The sequence below is a fragment of the Adiantum capillus-veneris genome, chromosome 19 (genome assembly GCF_014529385.1).
Source record: "Adiantum capillus-veneris isolate H3 chromosome 19, ASM1452938v2, whole genome shotgun sequence".
NCBI classification, from domain to species: domain Eukaryota; kingdom Viridiplantae; phylum Streptophyta; class Polypodiopsida; order Polypodiales; family Pteridaceae; genus Adiantum; species Adiantum capillus-veneris.
In genome coordinates, this window is record NC_140949.1 from 55374940 (window position 1) to 55391648 (window position 16709).

The window sequence follows — 16709 nt, forward strand, 5'->3', positions numbered from 1 at the left end:
CTACGAATTTTTTATTTATGCTAGTGTTTCCGATTCCCTTCTTTGTGGGAAGGAAACTTAGTCGACGGCTGCTTAATAAAAGAGACTTTCTTGAATATTGATTAAAATTAAGTTATAGAATGTAAGAAAAGTCAAGCCATGTGAAACTGTGAAATGAAATGTGAAATTGAAAAAAATCATTAATATATATGTGTGTGTGTATCCATAGAATTTACTAGAATTATGCAAGGGAAGTTTCACTTTAATATTCTAAAACAATACAACGCAAAAAAAAAGTAAAGACATGTGAAGATATGAAATGAAAGTGAAACAAACATTTAAAGTAAGTCTCCATCGTGCATGCACTGAAAACAATGAAAGTCTCCCTAATCCATCACACCACTAAGGGGTAAAAAACTCATTAATATATATGTGTGTGTATCCATAGAATTTACTAGAATTATGCAAGTGAAGTTTCACTTTAATATTCTAAAACAATACAATGCAAAACAAGGTGAAAGATCACGGGGGCCTGCAAGGTGATAAATAAATGGGGGCTGGCAATGTCAAAGGTCGGCAATTGGTAGCATAATGTATGTTGTGGAGTGATCGGACCAGTACATGTAGTTGGATCCTGATTCGTATTCGGATATTGCCGAGGTAGCCCAAATATGGTGTAAAGAGGAGCCGTAGATTGTTGTAACATCTTTTATCAATTGTCTAATGTTATATTTGTGCAGGAAAGAGGAGAGGTGGTTGTATGAACTGTTAGGAACTTTAGTGTCAATGTTGAAGTCACCCAGGATAATGATTGGAATTTCCATATTGTGTTGTTCAAGTAATGATTTTAATGCGTCTATTAAACTTGGTAATCGTGTCGAAGGTGAGTTGTAGAGGGAAACTATCTTGATGATTTTGTTGTTTGTGAATTTGATGGTTGTATGTAGCATCTCAATTCCTGGACGAGAGATGTTCCCATTGGCAAAGTGGGTTAGTGTTTCTTTGTGGAGAATCGAGACACCCACTTTCGCATTAAGTTGGTGATGTAGAAAGCCTGGTATTGCATGCGGTATTGTTTTTGTTAGTCTTGTCTCTTGCAAACAAAGCACATGTGCTGTCATCAGAATGGAGGTTTTTGTAATCTTTCTTATGTGTTTATTAAAGGACACAATGTTGAGAGATTGAATGATGATATGTGTGTTTGAGTAAGATTGCAACGAGTTTTGGGTGGAGAGCCATTTAGCTTGCACTTTTAGGCGATTCAATTCTTGTAGCACAGTTTGGTCGACTTTGATATGGGAAGGCTGTATTGTTTTGAGCAGGTAAAGATTTGCTGGGTTTTGAACATGTGACAATGCTGTGTATGCAAGACCATGTGTTCGTATGTTTCCAGGATTGAAGGCTAGTGTTTGCAATGTAAGGCCTTGGGATCGATGAATTGTTCGAGCACTAGCTGCTTGCAACGGGAACTGGTATCTGGAGATTACGTTCAAGTAGTTTTTGCCGACCTGGAATTCACGAACGACACGTTCTATTGGGGTCCATCGGCTATTAATTGTTGGTGAATACAATGTTTGGTTTTCATAGCGTTTTTTATTTCCAATCACAGGGTTAGAGAAGTGAACCCATATTATTATTTTTTCGCTGGCTTGTGTGAAGGTTTTGTACTCGCCTTCTGCTCCATTAACCAGCCCATCAAGAATATCCAAGTTTCCTGCACATAGCTCGACAACAATACCTGTTTTTAGGCTTAGTGTTGAGTGCAATCCTCCAGTGAATTTGGGATCTATAGGATGTTAACTGTTTTGTTGCATGAGTTATTTCTTTTATCAATAGCGATGAAAGTATGGGGTGTTCCCTCCATTTGATTGAAAACAGCAAGATTATGAGCGTCCTTTTCTTTGTTGGAGTAAAACAGATGAGAAACTTGATGGCTGATTAGAACGGGTCTGTAGTAATTGTTGTTAAGGTATTCCAAATCCTCAGAAGTATGTTCTGCAACGCGAAGTCTGTTAAGAATGTCTACGAACGTTGGATCGTTTTGTCGCATTGTTAGAGTAAGCTCGTAGCATTGTGGGTGAGTGTGCCAATACGATGGAGAAACTGCTTCTAAAAGTGCATGTTTTTGCGTGAAGATCCAGCTATCCTTGACAGGGCTTGCCTGACATAGATCACCACAAAGAATGACATCCAGACCACCGAATGGTTTATCGTGGGCACGCTTGATTGCTCGCAAGCGTGAGTCGGCCATTGAAAACACGCTTGACCCTATCAAAGACACCTCATCAAAAACTGCAATTCTCAAGTCTTTGTAAAGGAGAGAAAGGGCATCTAGCTTTTCGGCACTCAATCTTGTTTTTATAGAAGTAATTAGAGGCAAGTGAAGCGCCGAGTGGATTGTTGTGCCACCAATACTGGAAGCTGCCTTTCCTGTGTACACCATGAGCAATGCTATTGGAGATTCTGGATTTGAAGCGTTTCTATGGCTGTAAAATCTTTGTAGTCCTTCTACTAACAATAGCAATGTGAATGTTTTCCCTGTTCCTGCACCTCCTATGAGGAAGAGGTGTATTTGTTTGCTGGGTTGAATTCTTTTTTTCAACATGATGTCGTCAAATATGTGTCGTTGCTGCTCATTTAATTTTTCGATCCCTGCGTGGAAGTCGTCATTTGTCATGGAGGTGTACTTGAAATGCTGTAAGTTGAAAGGGTTTCTTGAGTGCATACTTATTTGGAAGTCATTAAGAATGTCTGCGTGATCTGAAGCATGTGAGTCATTGTTGGTTGTAGTAGTTGTGCTTGGGGTGGAAGTGCAGTGCATCTCTAATTTGTCTATTGGGCTTGGGTCTTTATTGAACTTGATTTCATTTGATTTTATGAGTTGTAGATGTTGGTTATATACATCACTCCATGTAGAAAGTTCTATCAAATGTTGGTTTTCATTATTGATCCAAGGGAGATATAGCAAGCATTGTTCTCTATAGTGGTCTTCTGGGTTTTTAAGAAGGTTATATTTGACGAATCTTATGATCCTAGGTTTGCGCAATTCTTTGTATGTTGTACCCTCTTGCTTAATTTTTGATGCATATTCAGCCAAACATAGATGATGGAGGCTTTGTGGTCTTTCAGCATATTTGTCAATAATGTTTCGGAAGAATATGTCTGTGTCGGATGAGTCAAGTTTTTGTAGAGATGCTTTTCTTTTGAGTACTAATGCACATTGATCAGGAGGGTTAGTAATTATGTATACAAAGTCACGAGTTGTGGAATGGAGTGGCAATGATAACGCTATGTAAGATGCTTGTTGTGCGCTAATTTGATGTGTGTTGAGAATAGTGTTGCCGAGCTTAAGCAGTCGCTCAATTGTTGTTGCGTTGTTGGCGACACAAATATCGAATTGAGATTTTATTGCTCCTATCAATGTGTTGTCGATTTTTGTCATGTATGATGTGCAATAACTTGCTGCACCATGTGCGTTCAAGACGAATTGAATGTCGGTGTTTGCGTCCCATAGTGTGGAAATCGTGGGGTTGAAATTGTTTGTGTAAATGTCTGTTATATCTCGTTTCAAGAAGTTTGTTGTTGTGGATAGTGAGTTTGCTATTGCCAAAGTATATTCTTTGAATTTCAAATGGAGGCTTCGTATCCATTCTTCAAAGGAAATGGTAGTTCCAGTCGGAAGTGTGTCAAGGCTGTTCTTAATGCGTTTCAAAGTTTTCTTGCTTCTCTTTCGATTTTCATAGTCATTGATGGATGGTCTGAGAATGATTGTGAATGGCTTGGGGAATCTTGGAAAAGTGAAGCGGCAAGAGTTGCCTTTCTTGAGACAAGTTTTTCTATGGTGATGTGTTTGTATTTCACGAAGGTCTGATGGTAGCTTAGAGCTGTCTGTACTTATGTACTTGTCCACAAATGTCACAATACTATTATCTGTATCATGGTCTAATACAGGAGCTTCTTCAACCCATAGAAGACCATGGTCATGCTGGCTGCCACGACTTTGGAACTCTGTAACAAAGAAATAGTCAAGGATTTTTCCACATAATGTGGTATCGTTAAGTAGTATTCTTTTCATGGCTGTGAAGCGGTTAAGGTAAAAGCGAGCTGTTGTTACTGGATCTGCTTGTACCAAACGTCTACGGAAGCAGCTATCGCTCTCATTGCTATCTTGTTTCAGCGGGACTAGTTGTTGCAAGGCATCGAGAAGCTTGTTCCAACGTTTCTTAGCAGAGGAAAATGTCACAAAGAAAGTTGGGGACCCTATTTGCCGAATCATGGAGAAAACCTTTTTTTAAAAAACTTTTCTTTATAATCCGGAGAGGTACGGAGCGCTTCGAAGTCTCTGTAGCCGAGTCGAGACAAGACTACCTTCTCTATATTTGTGTCATGACTAACCTGTCCGGCACACAGCGTTGCTCCCTCGAGTTTCGCTTTGCGGAGACGTATCCAAATGGAGGATAGTATTTTTTGTGTCATGATCTTCACTGATTTGAAAAACAAGTTTTCGATGTTGAGCGCGAAACGTCTATCTTTGTGCATTAGCTCCCATTTGGCGACTGCTTGGTAATTTTTAGATACGTGATGGTGGTAATTTCTAGGCTCTCCAAAGAAGATGGTAGGAAAACTAAGCTCCTCACAAAACTCATCAGCAAACAAACCAAGTGGTGTGTTGCCCTCCGATGGTGCAACGTGCAAAATTTTATCGTTATAATCAACGACCTGCTCAGCGGTAGTGATGCTGTGCAAGAGTACATCAGTGTCAATACTTTCCTCATCCTCTAGCTCATATGTGCTTGTGTGTAGGGGAAGTGATGAGTGCGAGATTTCTTGAAAGTGTGCAAGCCATTTATCATTTATGGTTATGTTTTCCTTTTTATACAGAGAGGTGTGAAGAAGAGCGTGTGTGGCTTTCATTGTCAGTAAAGGTCTAACTAGGCCAGACAAGTAGCAATGTGTGTACTCGAGCTTGCGTTTGAGGCCTATCAAGACTGAAGCCTCATCGTGGATAGAACGAGGAAGCACTTGCTGTGTTTTTTCGATATTCACAAGAACATTGACGACACTCCCTCGCAAACCGTATTGGCCATCATAAGTTAGCTCTCGAATCTTTGCAAACGGTATGCGAATGGAGACTAGGCGTGCCTCGACATTGTTTAGTTGCATGATTGGCAACAGCGGGTCGTTGAAGCCCGATGTATGCAAGCTCTCAAATGGGACCCTAGATTTGTTTGGTTTGCGTTTGCATGCGCGGCAATAGAATAGAGAGCAGGATCTTTTTCGTTTTTCACCTCCAACATGTGAGGATGGTGGAGGAGTGAATTGTGTGACTTGCGAGCGGAAAAACAAGCGGCCATATTTTTCGCATGGATATGTAGGTGTGTCATTCAGCCTCTTGAGAACTTTGTTCAAAATTTTGGTTTTTTGTTGTGGAAGAATGGAATCATGTTGCTTCGATGAGGTAGTCTTTGTCAGCTCTACATGTCGTAGTCGCTTTAGTTTTGTTGTAATTGCAGAGTGTGTATGGACACAAAGTGGTTCCTTTTCGAGAAAAAGATTTGCGATTTGAGTAGCCGGCTTATCCATGTTCTCCCTCCATAAGCGCGTTAATTCATCGCACTCTGCAATTGTCCAGTGGACAAGCTTACGACACGATCTCAAAGTTACAAAAGGATAATAGATTAAGCCCATAGTAGATGCATCGATAATTAGAAGCCCTTTTCTAAATTGCTCGGTTGATTTTCCAATTACTTCTTGTTTGCTGTCGCCGCTTGTAGCATTGTGAAGGATTACAACAAGTGCTTTTTCGAATTTGTGAGAGAAAATATTTATCACTTCCATTGTGAGAGTCATTGATGTTTTGCAAGTTTCATATAAAGCATTCAATTGCGTAGCTCTTTCACTTAAGGACTCCAACTGTGAAGCAAAGAACAATGAAGCTGAAGAGTGCGTGATAAAATTCGTCAAGTAGTTCTCGAACAAGCATTGTCGCATCGTAAGCCTAAATGATCCAAAGCTTAACTTTGTTTGCAACACACTATGGAGTGCTAGAAACAATTCTTGATTAAAAGGATGTGTCTGTATGAATATCATGTCAACGTATATCTCTTTTGGAATACTCAAATCAGTAGCATTTTCCATGTCTAGTGAAAATTATGTGCGTGTGTTTGTTTGTTTCTGGGTGTGTGTCTCTATCTTTTCACACGTATGTATGCAAATATCGATATGGCTATTTGTCTATGTGTTTGCGTTTGTATGTATGTGTGTATGAGGGGAGGGCCAGAGAGAGAGAGAGAGAGAGAGAGAGAGAGAGAGAGAGAGAGAGAGAGAGAGAGAGAGAGCATTTTCTATATTTGTGTGTGCCTATTTGTCTTTCTTTGTAGATGGGAAGAGAGAGAGAGAGAGAGAGAGAGAGAGAGAGAGAGAGAGAGAGAGAGAAAAGAGAAATAGACAATCTTTTGAGCAACAACCACAATAGTTAGGAGCACAGCCAAAATTGTGCGAAAGCACCTACAAAAAAGTAGAGGATGGGAGCATTGGTTACATCCAATCACAATAGTTAGAAGCACAACCAAAATTGTGCGAAAGCATTAGGAAAAATATGAACCCTCTAGGGGCCCTTTGGGATTAAGCTTAATTAGAGGCCAGCCAATGAGAAGAGGGTGGTGGACACACTCTATGCCCTCAAAAATGTAGGGGGACAAAGTAGTCTTACACTTTTTAAATGGGCTCTTACCTAGTGAGAAGGTGGGGTGGGGGGGGGGGGGGTGGGCCATATGGAACCTCCAACTTCCCTCCTTTTTGATCCGGTTTTGAAAAAATCCCAAAAATTTGAAATTTTTCAAAAATTTCAAAACTCAAATTTCATCTTCTGAAAAGCCCCCCTAAAACTATTTTATGGTCAAAAAAGCATTTTTTGATCTCAAAAAGTCAAAAAGTGCATCCAAAAACCCTAAAATTCAAAATTTTTTTAAAAATCTTTTTTTGCTATCCAGAGCTCCCCCAAAATTAGTTATTAGGCAAAAAGGGATTTTCTCTCTCTAGAACCCCTTTTCCAACCCCTCCTTGGTTGCAACCATCACACTCATCCTCTACTCCAACACTCTCTCTCTTTACATCATCTCCATTGCTGCAGCAAGGAAGCTCCTCTCTCCTCCCCTACCACCTTCCATTGCCACACCAAGCAAGGCTTATCCACCTTCTCCTCCCAGTGCCACACCAAGCAAGGGTTGTCCACCTTCTCCTCCCATTGCCACAAGGGTTGACCATTTTCTCATATCACTTTATCACACCTACATTGTAGCAACAAGCAAGGTTCTTCTCCTCCTCCTAGTTTGCTTTGCTCAACCATGGCCAACTCTACTTCGCAAAGGCGACCAAAGGATGAGGTCACAACACTTGCATGCCACAACACTAGAGGTGTAGATGATGAGTGGGTGCCACAAGAGTTCACCAAAGGTGCTTGGGTATACATGCAACCATCTGCTGTTGGCCCTCATCGTGTGCGAAATCGTGCAAACTTGGATCTTCATTGGAAAGGAAAGCTCCTTGGCTTCAAGAACCGCAAAGACAAGGGGACCATAGCCATTGTGCAACATGTTTTCTCAATGTCAACCATGCACTTGCAACAACCACCTCGATTTCCAACACATTGTAAGTACATGTTTTGAGAATACAAAGCTAGGTGTGAAATCACAGTGTAATGTTATTATGGATTCATACTTAACATTTGTCATGCATTTATAGTCATATTTCCATCCACGTTGGTGGAGGAGTAGCCACTACATAGTCTCTCCGGCACATTCAATGCTATACATGCGGATATTGGAGCAATAATGTTCCCGCATCTTTGCCCAACCAAACTGGTTCAAAGAAGGATTTTCTTCTATTCTCACTCCTATATTGTCCCTACTTCTACACAAGCATTTGGAACGCTTGAACCCATCAAAGTAACTTCCTTATTAAGTATGGAGTGGCCGGTCCCAGATTTGTGGTCGGTAGCATCTTTCAAGCAAAAGATGATAATGGATGTCCAAAACTCTTTGAAATACTCTAAAGCTTCTAGGTCTGTGGGCTTGAGCTGGTGTTTGCCTATTCATTGTTTTGTGCACATTTTTAAAGAGTTTGGATTTGTGGAGACTACCACAATGCTTGTATGTAAAGATGCGCATTACGAGGAATTAGGAAGGCTTTTAGAAGAGGACTGGGGTTTTGTGGAGGGCATGCACAACGGGGACCGGTACCGTTGTAAGGTTGGAGCTTCAGGTATTGGAATGCGCTATTTGAAATCCCGCACCTCCTTGTACATACGATTTCACTATGATCGTTGGATGTGCAAGCTTGGAGTGTGGACTCCCTTACAGAGTGTAGACGGCGCTATTGCAAGCTTTGACATTGCAGTGAAGATGCCCAACGATGCTTTGGAGGCAGTCCAAGTGAACAAGCATTGGACTCTCAGTAATGTTCGAGAACATTTGGTTATTATGGGTTTTGAGGCCCTTCAACAAGCACAATTTCGTTTACAAGGTCACAAGGTGAGAATCCTTCCACCACATTTTCAATACATCATGGTTTGTCGATCATTAGATGCTTATTGTAATGAATGTCCGCAGATTGGGAAGAGAATGGAAGACAAATTGAAGGTCGAGGAGGATTGGGGGATAGATGGAACTATGCTATCGATCTTATAACTTTGTAACTCTTGCAATTTTCATATTGATCCCCGCTGTAATCAACATGATTTGCTTCGGCAAATCATGCCTTTGAATATAATTTTTTGCATTGGGATGAGAAATCATTTTTTGGTGAAAGTGCCTTTTTTTTTAATGTCTTAAAAAAAGGGTACATTATAAAAGGGGGGGCACCTAACTCATTCACTATTTTCACTTTTGCAACTCCTGAGCTCCTCCACTCTCTATCCACATCCCAGGCTAAACATGGATGCTGCCACAGCCTCTGCATCTGTACCCACATCCACCCCTTTGTCACGCTTCATCCTCTTCCTCGAGGACACCAAATACAAAGGAAAGTTGGACCTCCACACCTTTTTTACTCGTCTCCCTGACCTTGACGCCACATTTGCCCTTCACATGGATGCATTTGAGAAGATTTTTGCGTTCATGGAGGAGCACATCATAAAATATTCTGTATCTATCCCCCCACATGCAGGGATCTGGGTGCCTTGCGATCTTTTGCGCTATATACACAAAGGTGATCGCCCATTCGCCAAGCGGTTGCAATGATTCCAAGAAATTGCAACCAATGCAGGCCATTACTTGGACGAGCAAGCCCCTGGGGTGTCAGCGCTCAAGAAGCGCAAGTTGGGGGTGGAGTACCTTTCTCGGCTCGCAACATTTATCTTCTTGGTGAGCGAGGAACCTGATTTGGAGGAGCTCCGCTTACCACACCTTCAAGTTGGGTCCTTTATCAAGGACACCAAGGAGCAGCAGGTTATCTCCATGAACCCTGCAGCGGAAGGAAAAGCACACCAGCTCGAGTACCCTAGGGGTCTTGAGAAAGTGGTTGAGAAATCCATAGTTGCGGCTGGCCCTAGTGACACTCCAGTGCCACTACCACTGACGGATGTGGCTATCCCAGAGGTAGAAATTAGCCGCTTCTTCTCAGTGTTAGTGGATGGGGAGGAGTTTGTGTTCCTGCATGATTTGGAAAAACCATTTGGCTTACGCATGGATGAATGCTTGAGCGTGCTATGCAACAACAGCAAATGTCCCTTAGACAATACGCCAGATGCCCTAGAAAGCAAGCTCTTGCCAGATGGGGACTCTGTTGCTGACACTATTGCAGTTGTATGTGCGGAGGTCCTGGCAGCAGAGCAGTTGCACGTGTCTGATGAAGATTTCCAAGCCACGCAAGCCAAGGTTGAGGCTGCTAGGATGCCTATGCCATTATGCAACCTCCCATCTGATGATCCAAAGCTTGTATCTGTGGTGCATGGGACCATTGACTTGGATGCAAAGGGCAACAGGGAGGAGGATGACAAGGAGCAGGAGATAAACTGTATCCTAATTTTCATGTTACTATTTTATCCTTCGTTGTCTTTTTTCTCAACCTTCATCGGTTTATGACAGGATGTTGTGGAGGTTGATGATTTTGCTGCAAGGACGGGTGGCAAGCGGACGGGCTTTGGACCTCAAGCTTCCCTTGCGCATTACCTCGGACAACTCCCCCCTGGCGATGTGGCCATTATCCATAATGAATTTACTCCCCAAGCCCATTTTATGACTTGGTCGTTAAAAGCTTTGAGCAAGTTTTTGTGTTTGAGTACCATTGCTCAAACTGCGCATCAAGTGTTCCTAGTGAGTAGATCCCTTGTATGCACAGCGTTTGGCACTGGCTTTCGTGGTAAAGTGCTTGCCCAGATAGGGATACATGCTTCCATTGGCTCAACTGACCCAAATGCCATATCGCAGTCCCTCTTGACTGGGGAGTTGCCTTACGCGCAAAATAGGCGCCAGGAAATGGTCAAAAAAATTCTGAACTCCTCAGATACATGATGTAAAATCACCGTGCTAGAAGGAATAAAAAATATTTGAAATTGTCTCTCTATATTGCAAATTCTTTTCAATCTGATTTGTCAATCTTGAAAATTGTTTCAATTGGTGATATGAATTGTTTTTTGACTTTGTTATTTCAAGGTATGTAATTGCAGTCAATTTGAGTATAATTGTGATTTTTAAGTACCCTAGGGGGTTAGATTAGCCTATAAGGGGCAAAAAATGCATGGCCACAAGGGCGCGCAAATGGCCCATCCATCAGTTTTGGATGGGCCATTTGCGCGTCCTTGTGGCCAGGCATTTTTTTGCCCCTTATAGGCCAATCTACCCGCTAGGGTACTTAAAAAGCACAAATTTATTGCAATGGATTGGTTTTGCATCATTCATTTAAATGCAACCTTTTTTATGGCAATTCCAGTATATGTTCACACTCAAGGACACTAGAAAAGCTCAAATCAATTATGAAATGAAGTTTCCAACAAACTATCACTTGCTTTAGCTCTACCCACTACACCCTTGCACCAAAAAGTCAAATTACATTGGACACTTGGTTTCACAATATGTTATTTGTTTTGATATCCTATAAGGAATTCAAAGCTTGAAATGACCAAAAAAAGGTGTCCATAAGGATCCATATAAAATATTGATGCAAAACCAATAGGTTTTAGTAAATTTGGTTATTTTAAGTACCCTTGGGGGTAGATAAGCCTACAAGGGGCAAAAAAAGGCCTGGCCACAAGGGCGCGCAAATGGCCCATCCATCAGTTTTGGATGGGCCATTTGCGCGCCCTTGTGGCCAGGCATTTTTTTGCCCCTTATAGGCCAATCTACCCGCTAGGGTACTTAAAAAGCACAAATTTATTGCAATGGATTGGTTTTGCATCATTCATTTAAATGCAACCTTTTTATGGCAATTCCAGTATATGTTCACACTCAAGGACACTAGAAAAGCTCAAATCAATTATGAAATGAAGTTTCTAGCAAACTATCACTTGCTTTAGCTCTACCTACTACACCCTTGCACCAAAAAGTCAAATTACATTGGACACTTGGTTTCACAATACGTTATTTGTTTTGACATCCTATAAGGAATTCAAAGCTTGAAATGACCAAAAAAAGGTGTCCATAAGGATCCATATAAAATATTGATGCAAAACCAATAGGTTTTAGTAAATTTGGTTATTTTAAGTACCCTTGGGGGTAGATAAGCCTACAAGGGGCAAAAAAAGGCCTGGCCACAAGGGCGCGCAAATGGCCCATCCATCAGTTTTGGATGGGCCATTTGCGCGCCCTTGTGGCCAGGCCTTTTTCTGCCCCTTGTAGGCTTATCTACCCCTAAGGGTACTTAAAATGCACAAATTTACTGAAATTGACTACAATTACATACAGAACTTGAAATTACAAAGATAATAGACAGAGTAGACACAACTGTTGATCATATTGTCATTGGAAAGTCAAATCATTACAAAGATAAGGGTGTGCAATACAAAAAGAGGGGTAACTTCGGCTAATGCTCGAAGTCTCGTCGCAATCGTCGTGCAAGCTGCATATCTTTTGGCTGTATTGTCACTCGCTTTGCATGAATGGCACATAAGTTGGTATCTTCCAACACTGAAATGATGTGGGCCTCTGCAGCTTCTTGAATAGCCTCTAGCGCTATTGCTTGCATTCTATACTGATTTCCATAGCTTTGAAGCACTTCCTTCACAGTGCGAGCAAAGGGGGCGCGTCGAATCAAGAGCTCCGTCGTCTTCTGGTAGTGGCGGATTTCTGCAAATGCCCTTGCTAATTTTCGGCGCCGCTGCGGTTGTCTTGGGGGCACTTGCACATTTGCTGGCGGGCGGCGTGAAGGCTTCTTGAAAAACTTAGACTTGCGTCTGTTTACATGCTTAGGGGCTGGTTCTGCAGCCTGTTCTGATTCTTCCTCTTCCCTTGGTTGCCGATCTTGTCGTGTGGGGAGAGCTCCCTTGCCTTGAGGCAATGTCTTCCCCCCAACGGCCACCCGGTGTGTGCGCGGTATTTTTTCTCGCAGCCATGGTGGCTTACTCTCTGATTCGGTGTCTGTATTGACCACCTGAGTCCTGGATGGTCCTGCTTGTGATTGGGGGCGCGACGGCTGCTCCCTATCGGACTCTGATGTTTGCTGGCCCTCTGCTTCTCTCCAGCGCTGGGCACGTTGCTTCATTCTCTTTCTAGGTGTTATATCTTGAGGAGGTGGAGATTCAACAGTCCTTGATGACTCTCGTGCCCTACCACCATGCCCACTACCAGAAGAGTTCCTGGAACGGCCAGGTGTTCATGGCCGTTTTCTTGTGCCTTTAAGCCATGACGGCTTCTCACATCCTTGGAGGGTGTTTTTGTTGGCAGGCGGATGCTCTTTCGCGATTTGTTTGGTGCGCGCCATTTCGTTGGTAAGAGCTCACCTGTTCTTAAGAAATGAGTGATTTATGAGAGCATGCAATATTTATAAGGGCCCATTTAAAAAGGGCCCTGTTCACACTAATTTTTTTAAAAGAAGTATTATTTTTTAAATAAACATGTTGCTAAGAGTTGGACCCTGCGTTCACGTTTAGTGACTCGCGCAGTATCCACTTTGATCCTTGTTGCACTCTGCATCGCCGCCATGCAGCATGCTTGGTGGGACCTTGCGACATTTGCCACTTGTTGCTATGCTCTTGACGACTCCATTTGCGCACTTCAATAGCAATCTTGGATTGTCGCGCACGCTCCATTGTGAGCTTACGAGCAAATGTTGTGCGAAAAAATCAGTTGAACATCTCCTCCAAATAATTGGATTGCACCATTCCACCACCATGTCGAGTATTTTTGAAGTACACTCCCCTTGCTCGATAATGGGACTTCCCCATGCCTTGAGTGCTAAAAATTTCAAGCGATCCATACTTGTGCATAAAAAATGCACCATGCGCAAACAAGATATGCTGTTCACATGAGCAAACGATCCACATTAGTAAATAAAAACAATCCCTTGTAATGAATACACCATGAATGACTTACCATGTAATGTGTGATGTTATTTTCACCCCAAGAAAGGGTGAAGACCTTGGTAAAATCCGCCAAAGCTTCTTGAAATGATTGCCGTTGTTCTTTTGTTGTGCTGTTAAGGCTCATAAGCTTGACCATTTTATCAAAATGGGCCCAAACTTGCTTGCGCTTGTTTGCAAGCTCGCCATTTGAATCATTGTCAGTAGTAGCTTTGCATAACTCCTTCCAAAGCTCCCAAAGGTTACCTGCCTGCTGGTTGGAGCTGCTTTGAGCATCATATCGACTTGGCTTTCCTTGGGAAAATTTCTTCAAAAAGTGTCTAGCTTTTTGTCCACTCATTGACACTTGTTGAGCAATTTCATGGGCCTCCCCTGTGTTCTTTGCAGCAACTATAGACACATTTCCACCGTGACAGCCAATGGAATTCAAGAGTACCTCCACTCTTTCGATCGCTTCCTGGGACTTTTCCAACGGTTTCATTGTGAAAGCATAGTCAATGTGGAGCTTCAATAGCCTATCAAAAATACGCATGAATGCGTGTAATGTACAAAAATGTACATTCGATAGAGGAAATCGAAAGATTGGATTCCAAGTGTGGTCCTTTTGATCACGGTCTGGGGCATTGAGCATGGGACATCTCAGAATAGACGCTTCCCATTCTCTACCTTCATCTCCGACATCATGACAATCTAACCCTTGTTCTCCATGCCCTTGCCATGGAAGCATGTAACTGGCCTTTGCAGTGCTCTTATGTGATTTTTGTCCATTAGGTTTGTACCCTCGAGTGCAAAATGGACAAGGCATGAGAGAAGAAGCCCCTTGTTTGCAGCCAAGCAAACACTTTATGGTCTTCAAATCCCCACCTAAGTGCCACTCCACATCATAACTACCAAAGCCCTAAATCTCCAACTTCTGACCTGCAATTTGGGAGTGTATTACTTTTGTGATCCATGGAGTTCTCTCAAAAATCCACGAAAGTACTCCATTGGTCTCTTTTGGCACCTCAATAGCACCCAACCACCAAATGTCTTTCTCTGATTGCACGCTAAAAGATAGGGTGGGATATGGCTCGACTGAATCCCTTCGCTTGGTTTGCAGAAGGGCCTCGTTCATTAGAGTGACACTTAGCCTCTCTAACCTTCGGCCTTTCACTATTTGACACTCATCGAGTTTCAGCACAAAAGCGACTTTTGTGCCAAGCACTACAAAATAAATAGTGCTAAGACCTTAAACTTCAGCTTCTATGAAAAGAATAATACCAAAGAAAAAAGTAAAGTGTGTCACCTTCTTCAGGTAACTCATAAAATCTAAGCATGGCTTCTTGAATCCTTTTAAGATCCACGAAAATATTGTTCCACATTGTGTAAGGAAAGCCCTTATTCGAAGGTCTTATGGATTGTTTCTTACCTTTTCCCCTTGTCTTTGTTGCACACGAAGCATAAAGGGAAGTTGGCATTGTGTCCTCAATGTGTAGGTATGTCCCAATGCGGGAGAACACATCTTCGTTTGTGGCCTTCTTTGCGAGCTTGACCTTGTGAGGAACGGGAAATAGGTTTTCCACAATGCCATGTTCTTTGAGGGCATCCTTTAGGAGTTGAAAAATAGCCTGATAGGCTTTGGTGCTGATTCCAGCCTCATCACAAGCTTGTTGAACGTCATCATCATTAACCACATTTCTTAATTTACGCATAAGGTCCTTGGTGACTGCATCCTTAATGTGGTTACCTCCAGGTGATTGTAAGATAGAAATAACGTCCTCGGTATTGAGACAACTAGTGAGAAGGTTGACTCGATTATCTTGGCTTGTTCCACCGCATGCCCCCTGGATGAAGTTTTTAGCAACAAATAAACATAAATGTTAGAAAATAGTGTGAAGTAAGAATGCAGCATGCAAGTAAAGACCAAATCACCTTGCGGCTGTAACTCGTCGTTTGCGTGCTCCTCCGGAATGTGCAAGAGTTTCAATGGATGAATACGGGCGTTTGCGTTCCCTTGCACCAAGGGGTGTTTCTTTCAAGTATGTGATGGTGTTGGTAAGCTTCTGGATGTGGGACTCCTTTTCTTGCATTTTTTGTTCAAGACTTTTAACTACCCTCTCCGAAGAGGCAACACTCTCTTGTAATGCCGTCGTCTTGAGATGAAGAGCTTGACATTCGTTCATCCACATATGCAAAGAAGCACCTGCACCCATACACAGCCGCTTGCAATAGCCTAACAAGCGTGCTTCTCCCCTCCCAAGAAATTGAAGAAATGTGGAAAGGCTATTAAACGGTGGATGGAAGCGGCTTATAGGATTGTAAGGGTACAAATGGCCATCCACCCAAATGTCAACATTGGTCTCACAAGCGGTGCGACGTTCCTGTGATGACCTTTGATCACCTTCACTAGTGGTCTTCGGTGCAAATGCCGTGGGTAAGCGAATATGTATGCTTTTGGTGTGCGGAGTACGTGGTGGTGGAAGCAAACCATTTGTGATGTCCGTGAGCACCATGGAAGCTGTTGCGTGAGGAAGCAAATGATGAAAAGATAGAGGGGGAAGGGTAGAGAGGCCGAGCAGGATGGGAGGAGAGAAGGAGGGAGAGATTGGGGAGGAGGAGGAAGGTAGGGGCAGAGAGGGAGAGGAGAGGGAGAGGAAGAGAGGAGGGAGGAGGAGGAAGGTAGGGGCAGAGAGGGAGAGGAGAGGGAGAGGAAGAGAGGAGGGAGGAGGGAGGAGGAGGAGAGAACAAAATGTTTATTACTTTTTAGGGGAAAAGATTTTTGAAAAAATGGACTTTCTAAGCTTGTGGGTTAAAAAATGGGTCAAAAAATGATTTTTGGGTATGTATATATGTTGGGAGGGAGTTTTAAGTAAAAAACAAATAAAAATGATTTTTTTTTAAAAAAGTCAAATTTTGACTCTTTTTGACCCACGGAATTGCTCATGTGGACACACCCCTATGCTTCCTTTACTTTAAAAAAAGCTAGAGAGAGAAAGCAACCCTTTAGGTCCACATCCTACATTTGTCTAAAAAAAAGGCTAGAAAAGCCTACTCAAAACTACCTTCTTCAATGCCCTTGCCCCCTAAACCCCACACAACATTAGCCTTAATCCCTAAAAATTAGGATTCCTTACAAGGCCCATGCAAGGTTCATATTTCTCCTAATGGCACTTACAAAAAAGCAGGGGATGGAAGCATTCGTTTCATTCAAGCATATAGTTGGAACAAGCGTGCAAAA

The 16709-nt window shown here is 42.4% G+C and overlaps 1 protein-coding gene across 1 annotated transcript; it reads right to left on the reverse strand.

The window, feature by feature from the left end:
* Positions 1-1765: 1765 nt before the first annotated feature.
* Positions 1766-4255, reverse strand: LOC147434052 (uncharacterized). Its single transcript, XM_086489571.1, has one exon. It carries the CDS (start codon positions 4253-4255, stop codon positions 1766-1768), a length of 2490 nt encoding a protein of 829 aa, XP_086345697.1.
* Between the last annotated feature and the right edge of the window lie 12454 nt (positions 4256-16709).